At 35.9% G+C, this 12,360-nt stretch overlaps 1 protein-coding gene across 41 annotated transcripts in view; it reads left to right on the top strand.

The window, feature by feature from the left end:
- Window positions 1-12,360, top strand: part of AFDN (afadin, adherens junction formation factor) — a 107,429-nt gene that overhangs the window by 29,144 nt on the left and 65,925 nt on the right. For 31 of the 41 annotated variants that reach the window (XM_085543420.1, XM_085543430.1, XM_085543417.1 and 28 more), the window contains exons 2-6: window positions 2,182-2,377; window positions 4,094-4,209; window positions 5,813-5,976; window positions 7,385-7,545; window positions 8,484-8,641. In XM_085543420.1, coding sequence (XP_085399546.1) covers window positions 2,182-2,377; window positions 4,094-4,209; window positions 5,813-5,976; window positions 7,385-7,545; window positions 8,484-8,641 — 795 coding nt within the window. The remainder of the gene's footprint in view (window positions 1-2,181; window positions 2,378-4,093; window positions 4,210-5,812; window positions 5,977-7,384; window positions 7,546-8,483; window positions 8,642-12,360) is intronic. The other 10 variants (XM_085543421.1, XM_015857974.3, XM_015857965.3 and 7 more) reach the window with 1 other exon arrangement.

Raw genomic sequence — 12,360 nt, 5'->3', positions numbered from 1 at the left:
ATGAAAGAAAACTTATCAAAGTAAGGTAATAGAAGAGGAACTTTGCTTTGGTGTTGACTATTGAAAATCTTGGAATGGCTGTCACGATGAAGACCTTTTTCTGCATAACTCATCAGAGGAGCTCTTATGTACTTGTTAAGATGACAAATTGACAGCATGAAAGCAAGTTGCTAGAATCAGACAATATTCATCACATTACTATAAAAAATGAGAGATGAGGTAACTTTACTGCTACGTAATGACTCTTCTTGCTAGCCACCCCTAGGCATTTGGGCATAAATGCAGTGTGAAGCCATAATTAAAAGGATGATTACTAAGAATGTCGTCTATGCTGATTAGAATCTGTAGTAACATAAAAATCTCGTGGATGCATTATAATTTTAATAGCTCCATAATCTATGTGAATAGATGTTTCTCAAACTGTTTAGAGCTCACTGAAGGAATTACCAAGAATATTGGACAATGTAATAAATTTATTCACAGAGAAGGTAGTCAAGTAAGAAGTGTTGGAGTGAGCTCCTCAGGGAAGTGATGGAGGCCCCATCCACAGAGGTATTCAAAAGATATGTGGATGTTGTACTAACGGGCATGGTTTAGTGATAGGATGTAGTAAATCAGGTTGGACTTGATCTTAAAGATCTTATCCAATGTAGATGACTCTGTATGCAAAGAAGATCCAATTTGCTCTGGTATGTAGGATTTCCAGAAATCTTCTGCATGAGATCATCAAGGAGATTTAAAAAAATATAAAATAAAATCACGTAGGATGTTTTTCAGAGGTGAGTGGCAGTTACACTTCCATTATGAAAATGTGTGCTATAGAAAAGTCAAGATTCAACCTTATCTAATTGCAGAAGGACCTCTAAGTTCAAAGTGGGTGAGAAAAAAGTGGCGGGTATGTTAGGGAGGCACACAGAATTTGTAACCTCTTGCAAGAAGGAACAATGGTGTGGGATTACAATAGGCAGTTGTGTGAGATAGCCAATTTAGGAACAGAAGGATTCATTCCATCAATTGTTAGGATAATGCAGAACAAAAGAAAATGGGCAGTTATTTATGTCTGTGCTGCATTTGCGTTTTATTGCCATGTACAGGTCTTCCATCTCTTAGACAGAACTTGGGAAGGTTCAGAAATGGGTTCTGTGGTTCAGGTTGTCAAAGGTACAGAATTAATTCCTTGCATGTGAAATGTTTAAGACAGGATAGACTGTCCTGAAGAAAATGCGCAGGGAGATAAGTCCTGTGAAGTATTGAGTGACCTGGAGAAGAAGAGGATAGGAAATGGTTCTTTATGGTCTTTATCAAAGCAAAAATGTAGCATCACTTGTGGGTTGTGGTTTCAATGCAAACAAACAAACAAAAAAGCTTTTTCATAGCATAGGAAAGTAGCTTCAGTTCTTGTCATGGGACACTGTGGGTGGTAAATGTTTATGGACTTGTTATGCTGTAAAAGAAATTAGTTGAAGAAAAACTCATTGAAGGCTGGCTTTAAAGCAATACTTGCTTGTACATTTTTCTCCTGACTTTTGTTGCTGTTGTTAATATTGCGGTGTCTTGTCTTCATAAACTCAGGATATGGTACAAATTTCAATGTTTCTTTCTTAGTTTGTTTTTAATTACGTGTATTTACATTATGTGCTAGGAATATGCAGTGCAAGTGTGAAGTGAGACTCTTGTCTGATTTCAAATTGTTTGGATGGTTGGTGCAGAGTGGGGAGCGCAGTGATAAGAACAGTGTTTATAGTTGTGAAATGTCTTCTATGTGTATCTAGGTTTATCTTTCTGTGCAGGTTATAATACTTTCTTCCTGGAGTGATAGAAAAGCTTCAGTAAATGTTTCTGGGTTTTGCTGCAAAAAGATACTGTTGTGATATCTTTTCTGTTATCAGCTGCAGCACTGGAAAGGACTGTGCTTAGCATGGAATCTGCTGCACCCAGCACCAGAGGATATTTCTACTAGAAAGCCTCTGGAAAGTGAAGGCACAAGCAGTGATTATTAAACCGTACACTTGGCAGCAATGCAGTGGTTAGGGAGCTGGTCTGAAGACTGGCCTTTCTGGAAATAGCAAATAAAACTAATTTTTTTTAATTTTTTTTTTTAATGTTTCTAACGAAATGAGCTGTGAAGTGCTAGCCATTAACCTAACTTATGGGGTTTCTTTATTTTCTGTATTCTTACAGGATTTGGAATTTCATGGCGTAATGAGATTTTACTTTCAAGACAAAGCAGCTGGAAACTTTGCAACAAAATGTATCCGTGTCTCAAGTACTGCCACAACTCAAGATGTGATAGAGACTCTCGCAGAGAAATTCCGGCCAGACATGCGCATGTTGTCATCCCCCAAATACTCGCTCTATGAGGTGCATGTCAGTGGAGGTTAGTACTTATTCGTCCTCCTTCCCTCCTTCGTCCTTCCTTGCTACTTTCCTGTCCTCCTTTAGCCAAAACACCTCTTAATTTTGCTCCCTGAGTCATATAACAGACTTTGATTTTTATTGCTCTTATGTATGTCGCTACAAATTGTTACACCAGGAAGTGCTATTTCAGAATGTAAGTATGTCTATTAGGCCTGCAGTTAGTGTAAGTTTTAATTATGATTATTAAATGCTCTACTTGACATCCTCTAACTTGTTGACATTTGTGAGAGTGTTGCTATTTTTAGGAGCAGTCAATTAAGGCTGGATTTATAGTGGGAGAATGGAAGTGTTAAATTGGAGCACTTGAGAGTGCGTCTCAGTTCTTTGATGTTGTGGGCTCTGTAGGCAGCCTTATGTTGAATATGCCTTTACTGCTAAACTGGAGGAAGTTCAATATACTGTTGTCTGAAGCTGCTGTGTTTTTTAAGCAGAACCTTTAGTGTTATCCAGGAAGAGCTTAGATTTCTAAACACCCTTTTGATGTTGCTAGTAGTTGTCTTCCCCAGTAATCCCTTACTTCAATAGAATGCTTCAGGTTGGAAGCAGGATAGGGTGCAGTGGGTCACTACAAAACTATGGGAAACTAGTGTCTTAAATACCTCCAATTATTGTTTTGAATGACTGAAACTAATATAATGTGAGATAAGGAATGGACGTTTACTGGAGTATATGTTACTTTGCATGGTCTATGAGTGATGACTTGATGCAAGTCATAAGGGATTAAAGAAAAAGTTCATGTGTCATCACTGATTAAAGGGATGAATACTATATGGTTTCTCTGCTTCAAGTTGTTTGTATATGTTTTAAATCCCTTAGCACTGTATTTGTACCCAGAATAGAATAGTTTCCTTTGCTGGGAAAGCTCCTGGTGTTTAAAGTATGGCTCGTAAGAAAAGGACTTTTCTCAATGCGAGTTTTTCACATTAAATAATGTGTAAATGCAAAGTCATCAGTGCTGTGTGTATATACTGTCTCCTACTTCTAAATGGAGATAAAATAACAGAAGCTGCTTAATTTCTTTAGCTGCTCTCTTAGATTTTTTTTTTCATGTAAAATGGATACAACACACTAAATGAAGTTTGTGTGGTGTATGTACATAATGGATTTTTGTTTTATAGTCTGATTTATTTTTTATGATCTTTAAAGAACAGTAGTTCTTGGGCCAAAGTCAGAATGGTTAAAAGAGGAAGATGAGTATTTCAGAGTTTCATTAAATTATAAAATTTCAAGGAAATAACTTCTGATTGTTAATTTTATATTCTTGAGCTTCAGTTCTGATAAAGAAAATGCACAGGTCTACTTGTTAAGGACCTTTATATTACGTAGATAAACATGGGTTAGGTATTGGAAAGGAGCCATTTATCTCTGCGTTCTAACACCACTGGGCTCTGTACCCTCAGAAAAGCATCAACTGATTACTAGAACAGGCTGCCTAGACAGGTTTTGAAGCCTCCTTCTCTGGAGTTGTTCAAAATCCACATGGATTCTTTCCTGTACAGCCTACTGTAAGGAACCTGCTTTAGCTGGGGCTTTGGAGTGGGCCATCTCCAGAGTTGCCTTCCAACCCCTACCATTTTGTTACTTTGTGCTGTTGTGTTACTGTGTGCTGTTCAGTGAAAGATCTGTTTGCTCTTGAGATGCCAAGTAATTGTTAACACTTTTCATTTCTTTGAAGAAGAAAGAAGATTAGATGTGGATGAGAAGCCTCTCGTTGTGCAATTAAACTGGAACAAAGATGATCGAGAGGGAAGATTTGTTCTGAAGAATGAAAATGATACGCTTCCTCCAAAGGTGAGACTTTAAGCAGTCTGCTAGTGGTAATAACAGTCTTGCGATTTATGACACTTGCTCATATAGCAAAACTTTTTTTGAATTCTATTTTTCTAATTCCTGAAAAAAACTGCAGGGTGATGATCTTGGATATCTGCAGCAAGTTGATCTAAATATTTTAAATGCATCCTCACCACCCCTACCATGCAGCATGTTTATAATCTTTCCATTTACTTACAATACTTTGATCCACATAGCTGTCTGGTATTGTAGCACATAATACCCAGAAAACTTTGTTCTAATAAGATGAAGCAAAAATATCTTCCAACGGTGTATGATGCTAAATTTCTAAGAGCTAATCCCACCTCTTGCAAAGCCCTTAAAGGAGGATGCCAGAGAGTTATTTAACTAAGACTTGTTACCTGCTTCAGTAACATTTGGTTTCTTAAAGAAACTGGTGGAAGACTTTCTTTTTGGCGAATTAGTTTCTTTCCCACAGCAAATGAAGGATGTGAAGTTTTAGTATACCTGATGTTCTTTTTTTTTTCTTCTTCTCATTTCTTTTATATTACTCAGGAAGCATTTCATTAGTAACATGAATTTAAATCAGTCTTTGGCTCCTGAAGTCAACTAATTGTATACATTATATATAATAATAAATATATATATAATATATAAATATAAATATATATAATAAAAGTATCTAACTTTTATCTTAGTCTATGTTTATAGTTACGGTATAGTTACGGTAAACATACTGTTAAGAAAGGGCTACCTTCAGACAAACTCATCTTGGGCTGAGCACTAAATTTCATTTACTCTTGGATTTAGAGATTTTAATGTTAAAGATGCCTTGGGTATAAGTTCATGAGCTATTTCTGTGTTTATGCTGTACTTTTGACTATAGTATACACTCTTAGAAACAAGGAAAGAAAATTAACGATGCCATGTACTATTACCCTTCATGTTATTCATTTTCACTGCATTAACAGAAAGTAGGATTGATAGTTACTTCTTTGCTTCCTGGTAGAAGCAAAAGACCTTGCATCATCTTTCACTCCTTTTTCATGTTTTTTTCTGCAAAGGCAAATGATCAGATGACTATACGTATCTTGAGTATACAAGGAGCAGGGATTGGAGAAGAGAGTAATGGAAGGGCATCTCAGAAAAATGCAGTATAGGAGAATTGTCCTCTCTAATGTTTGTCCTTTTACAGTTTGATCTTATTTGATGTTCTAATACAGTGGTCTTGAAAAAGTATAACGTTGTTTGGTGAAGTAGATTTCACTAAGAGGTGCAAATTTATGTCAGTTATCTTTGAGGCCAAGTAGACAGTAGATGATATTCAAGTAACATTCAGTTGTTTCTTCTGTTGCCTGAATGTACTTCCTTTGCACAAGGTATTTAATCATTTCATACTTGCTTTGGAATATGAAATTATTTTGGCTTTTTATGTTATTCCGGTGGGTATTAGTCCCATCCCTCTGTAGCATACTTGCCTGGGGTTGTTTTTTTCATATTAGTAATACTGTATCTTAGTCAGACTTACCTGGAAAATTAAAATTAGTAATAACATTTCATTAGACTAAAAATGATGGAGTTGTTTTCAATTTGTTTATTTCAGAAAGCTCAGAGTAATGGCCCTGAGAAACAAGAAAAAGAAGGAGTAATACAGAATTTCAAACGAACTCTCTCAAAAAAAGAAAAAAAAGAAAAGAAGAGGCGTGAAAAAGAGGCATTGAGACAGGCGTCAGATAAAGATGATCGACTTCTTCATGGGGATGATATGTAAGTGCTCTAAACCTTTATCAGTTCGTACAACTCACATCATTATTTACAGGATTTATTCTTTCTACCTGATAAATTCATTTTATTCTTTTAGTAGTTGTTGACATAGGTATTTTACCATCATAAACCAAAATAAACAATGGCAGTTTTTGTGGCTTGTTCATTTTTGATGTAAAGCTTACTTTTTTTTTTATCAGGAACCTTAATTCTTGGGCAAAAATTGACATGTACTTGTTAACTTGGACTTTTTCTTTTTTGAGCATTTACTCTAGTTTGGTTCTGTTCCCTTCTCTAATTGTTTTGTGTTTTGACAGGAAAATACTACTTGTAGATGGCTGCATTTGATTTAGCACCTGGCTACAAGCCTGCTTATTTGGCTTTTTTAAATTTTATTTTGTTATTATTATTTTTTTTTAGATCAGGATTATTTTTCTTTTCATAGAATCACCAAGGTTGGAAAAGACCTAAAAGGTCATCCAGTCCAACCGTTCACCTATTACCAATAGCTTCCATTAAACCCTGTCCCTCAACACAACATTCAGTTGTTCCTTTTGCGTAGTACTGCTCTGTGTGGACATGTTTTCAGCTTCCTTCACATAACAGTATTGGGCTTTCCAATTCTGTACAGTTACTTAGTTTGATCTTATTTAAAAAAAATAAACTATGTTTAAGTACATGACCGGAAGTAAAATCATGAGCTACAAGCATGTACTAATTCCGCTTCAGTGTGACTTGCAATATTTGTCACTCACAGCTAAGTGAAGGGGGTTTTGTGAAGTTCCTGTGATTCTTCATCTTTTTTATTTATTTTTTTTGTAAGAGGTAGAAGACCCCTTTTCTTTCTTGAAAGGTAGCAATCATCAGTACTTACATTGGCTGCTGATTATCTCATGTTCATGAACAATCCTAATCCTAGAAGAAATGCTGTTAGTATAGAAACCATCTAACAATAACTTAAATAATCTCCTTCCTGTATGGATTCCACTTGCCTTTCATGAAGTGATAGGGTGATCTATATGTATGGATTGCTCTGAAAGTAATGCTTCCTCTTTGTTTCCGCAGAAACTACAATAGATACAAAGAGAACAGTAGCACTATTTGATAGTGTTTTGTAGCTGAGAATGTGTTCTAATTTTTTAACATGACCCACCTTCTCTTCATACACCCTTCCCTATCAGATGCCATTTTGTCAGGCTGCCCTTCTGCTGCCATCTGTTGCATGGCAGCAAAATGTAACAGAATTTTGGTGGGAAGGTTCAACTTCTACTGCCATGCCAGCAACCATCCACCTCTGATGTCATAGGCCAACATAATGAAGTAGGAGACATTACTTCAGAGCAACCCTTGTATATATATTTTCAGATCTTAATGGCAATTTTTTCTCTCTTTATTTAAAATAATTTGGCAGTGAGAATTCTCGCCTTGCAGCTGAGGTTTACAAAGATATGCCTGAGACCAGCTTCACTCGCACAATATCTAATCCTGAGGTGGTTATGAAACGACGGCGGCAGCAAAAACTAGAGAAGAGAATGCAGGAATTTCGCAGTTCTGATGGCAGACCCGACTCAGGTACGTAGATTAGTGTTGGTTAAATTTGTGTTAACCTGTTAACTGAGTGAGTATTTTTAAGGCCGATGGCTCCTGTGAATTTGACTTCAGGGTTAATTTATACAAAAAGATAACGGAGAAAGTCATAGTTAAGTATGGTGTAATGAAACAGGTGATTCATAGATGTAAGATTCCACGGGAGTGTACTCCTGTGGGCTAGGGATAAGTTGTTGGGAGAGAGTTTGCTTAGTGATCTTACCAACAGTGCTGAGCAAGGACAGAGTTAGATTTATGAACATGACAGTTTAGAGAAGCCTTTTGAGATGAATGTGATTCATTTTGCTACGAACAATTTCAGTGATCAGCAGTGCAATCAGTGGCACAAATACAAGATGGCAAGGAGTATTTGTTTGGCTCTGCCCAAAGCATTCTTCAGTAGATCTTCTTGATTACAGCGATCAAATATTTCCTGTTATTAATGTGAATATTAAGAACACAGTGGTTGTATAGACACCATCATTAGATACAGAGGTATGGAAAAAAACATCACTTACAAGAGGAGCTTGTAATGGGCTTCTTAAACAGGAAAGAGAGGCTCAGAGGTCAGTACAAGCTGTCTGTTAAGACAGGAGAGATTAATTCTTCATCCAGATGTTTTCACTGTTTCATTTTGACATCACTAAGAATAGTAAAGGTAGTGAAGTGTAGGATGAAAAGCTTTCTTGGAGAATACAACATCACTGGAGGATTTTACCTGTGATCAAAATACATTTTGAAGATTTTATGTAACCTGCCTTGTATTAGTGGGTTGCCTAAATGATTTCTGAAGAATTGCTTTCTTAGATTCTGTTAGAAATATAAGAAATTACTGTGTTGGTTTTTTTTTTTTGTTTGTTTGTTTGTTTCCTTTGTATTTTTCTATTCTGTGGTAGCAATATTAATTGAATTTTGTTTCCAAGGTGGGACGCTGAGAATTTATGCAGACAGTTTAAAACCAAATATACCATACAAGACAATCCTGTTGTCAACTACAGATACTGCAGATTTTGCAGTTATTGAAGCACTGGAGAAATATGGCCTGGAGAAGGAAAATCCCAAGGATTATTGTATTGCTCGTGTAAGTAAAGTTACTATATGTTACTATGTCATAATTCTTCCCATGTTTCATATTTTGCTTTTATTCTTACCAGTGGCTTTGAATTGAATGGAAAGATTTTGGTAGTTTAGCAGCTGACCTAAAAAAAAAAGTTTAACAGCACTAAGAGTTCTTAAATTATTTTTTATTCATATAAAATCTCACATTAAGGTGTTGCTTGATACACAGCTAAATGTTAATAATGAAAGTAACATTTTTGGATTTGATACTGTGGCCTGATACCACCAAGCGTACTTACACTTCACAGTTGTATAAAATAACAGTTAATCCAGCAGAGATGGAAATTTGTGCTGTTTGTACAAAAGCTATCATGGAATAATAGAATGGCTTCTTGGAAGGAACCTCAAGGATTGTCAAGTTCTAAACCCCCTGCCGCAGGCAGGTTTGCCAGCCACTGGATGAATCACTAAATTAAGTTGCCCAAGCCCCCGTGCAGCCTGGCCTTAAACAAGGCCAAGGACGGGGCATCCACAGCCTCTCTGGACAGCCTGTTCCCTCATCTCAGCACTCTCTCAATAAAAAACTTCCCCCTGACATCTAACCTATATCTCCCCTCCTTTAGTTTAAAACCATTCCACTTGTGTCCTATCACTATGTATCTACCCTTGTAAAAAGTTAATTTCCCTCATGTTTATAAACTCCCTTTAAATGTTGGAAAGCTGCAGTGAGATCTTTCTACATCCTTCTCTCTTCCAGGCTGAACAAGCCCTGTTCCCTTCAACTAAATAAGTCTGCTTAGAGTCAGAACTGCTTAGTCCAAACTCCATTAGTAATGGTTCTTTATACCTCTCAGTGATAGCTTACCTTCATTATACATCAGAAAAAAATGAAATGTTTAACTAAAATTTGTACTTACTTTCAGAATTTAATTATTATAGGAGTTTTAAGTGGATGTTATAGAATCACTGTTTCTGAGAGGTACAGCTGTGTAAAAGGTGCTCATGGACAGTATAGATTAAAATTTATAAACGTCTGTCCACATCATCTTCTAAAAGAGAATAGTGAGATATGAAAATATTCATTAACATGTAACCGTGGTCTCAACTATTAAAGTTTATTTACATTAAGATTTAAATACTCGTAGATTTTATGATCGTGTGGATTTTTTTTTAAGTAGTAGTTACTGCACTTTTTTGACATCACATATTAAAAGCGATTCTCAATTTTGACTGTGAAGTATTTTCTATGCGTAGTATTAAGTATGCTAATTATCTTAATACTGTCTATTCTATAAATAACATCAATGATTCTCAGTTGTCAGTGTTGTTAAATAGGCTTCTGATTTCACATTCTGGTTTTTCTTCTGTTTTTAGAGAACTGTAGCTTACAGCAGAAACATTTGTATTTTCTTCAGAATTTGGAAACTGTTTTGCATTGAACTGTATAGTTCAGATATTAGAGGGTATTATGATGTACTACAAACTATTTATGATTCAGAGAATCTGTTGAGGTGATTGCATGCTTATATACCAGGGAAATATTTGCAAGTTACTGCTGTAATAATGACATCCCCTCCTGTACCTCCACTTGTTCTTCAGTCTTGTGTGTGGTTGTTTAATGTAGAAAAGAGTCCATGGAACATTGCACTGATTTTGGGAAACATTAACAAAGTCTTTGCTGTAAAGTAAATTGCTTTAACTTAATTTTCAGGAAAGCACATTCGTAGAATACTTTGCCTTTTTCTGAGGGATACCTCTTCTTTATACTGCAAATTTCATTAATTAAATAACTTCTCTGTTCACATTTTAAATGTGAGTGATATTTATTGACTAATAGCCAGTCTGTTTAAATACCTTTCAAAGGCAGAAAATCTTACTGTTTTGTTCATCAAAAGTCATTGGCTGAAACCTGTTCAACCTTTCTGAGTGCATCTGTTCATTAACTGTTTGGTTTCCAAATACAATTCTTGCTTTATACTGAAGTTGAGTATTTTGAGATTAACCTAACTTTAAAATCTAATTTCTTCCCCCCACACACACACATACTTTATGAATTTGCTTTCCCTGCTGGAAATATTAAAACACCCTAGATTCAGCCTGATAATTCTTTCAACATTACTCCTTGTTTTTGGAAACCTACAAATATGTCAGCGCATAGGTTTCATTGCAGCTTAGCATAACTTCACTGAAGAACCAGAGGTGTTGTTTACCTCTGGCAGGGCTTCTTCTCCTACCTTGTTTTTCATATACTTCATCATATTCTGTAGGAAACAGATCTTTCTTGTACACCTTGCTATTTTTAACTTCATAAGTTTAAAGCAGTGTGCAGTAGAACTGGATAACTTCATTTTCCTATTACTTGGGATTTGTAAATGCTTTGTTCTCTTTGTGTGGCAGGTGACAAGTCTTCAAAAAGACTGAAGCAGTTCACATTTATTTAACTATTAAAACAGATGTTAAATTGCATGACAAGACCTTTGTAAGGCTGCACAATTATACGTGTTCAAGTGTACTCACTTGTGAAGTTTCAGTTGAAATGTGAAAATTGTAATTTTTTTTTTTGACAGTGCTTGCCATTGACAACTTCTGTTGTAAATAGTTATTTCCTATTAGTTGCTTTCTTTCATATTCCACTTTGTTGTATTTCATGATGGATCTTTATGCCCAGTTCTGAAGTTTTTCCATGTAATCAAGTAAATGCAAGTTTGTTCTGGTATATATTGCTTGTTTCAGTACACTTGGTTTGCGTTTCCCTGCATAATATGAGGTTCACCGCACATGTCTCAAGATGTCAAATTAATTAGACAGTCTTCCATGTTACCTGTATATATTTACGTAGGGCATAAGACATGAGGCATGCAGAAAACCAGTTAACTCCTGGAGTGAAATCTTGATTAGACTTGTCTTGATTAGATTTGTCTTAGCATGCTGCAATTCTTAATTACTTGAGGATATGATGTAAACTTCTTGTAATGTCAGACAAAAACGTGCAGTTTATGGTAAATAGGACCTTCTTTTGTTTGCTTGTGTTTCTGGGTTTTTTTTTCCTTTTTACAGAAACAGACATCAAATACTTGAGGATTTTTCTTTTGTTACTAACTTGCAAGGAAAATTTTAAATGGATTAAAATTCACAGTGGATATAAAGGTGTTTTTTTTTGCTTAATTATTTATTCATTTAAAACAGGCGGTGGAAGAGCTTATAGAAGAGAGCTGTTCTAGTCCTGCTTGGTTGGTTTGTTTTATTTGGAACTTTTGATAAGACTAGATCTGATAACTTTCTCTGTAGCTAAATTTGACCCTTACTTATCCCAGAGGACTTAAGTGTTTAAGTATTGCCTCCTGTTATTGTCTGATCACAGAGAGTGCCTTGCAAGGATAAGTTTTAAGTTGCTGTGGACTACTTTATTTAGAATTCTTCGCCTGAGTTTTCTGTTTGTTTCATTTGTTTTTGAATCAATAAATGGAGGTTGGAGTGAATGTACAATATGCATGCCTGTGAATGCCATTACAAGGAAGCAGAGTATATTCTTCCTGATCTAGTCCGGATTTGGTTTTGTTTGTTTGTTTCAGTTTGTGGGCTGTTAGTTACTAAGACCAGTATGCCCTTGTGGCCAAAAACGCCAGCGGGGTGCATTAAAAAGAGCGTGGTCAGCAGGTCAAGGGAGGTGATCCTTCTCCTCTACTCTGCCCTGGTGAGGCCTCATCTGGAGTACTCTGTCCAGTTCTGGGGCTTCCCAGT

Source organism: Coturnix japonica, chromosome 3 (genome assembly GCF_054131305.1).
Source record: "Coturnix japonica strain WE chromosome 3, WE-NBRP24, whole genome shotgun sequence".
NCBI lineage: Eukaryota > Metazoa > Chordata > Aves > Galliformes > Phasianidae > Coturnix > Coturnix japonica.
The sequence above is the reverse complement of the archived record's forward strand: the minus strand, read 5'-3'. Positions and strand labels throughout refer to the sequence as shown.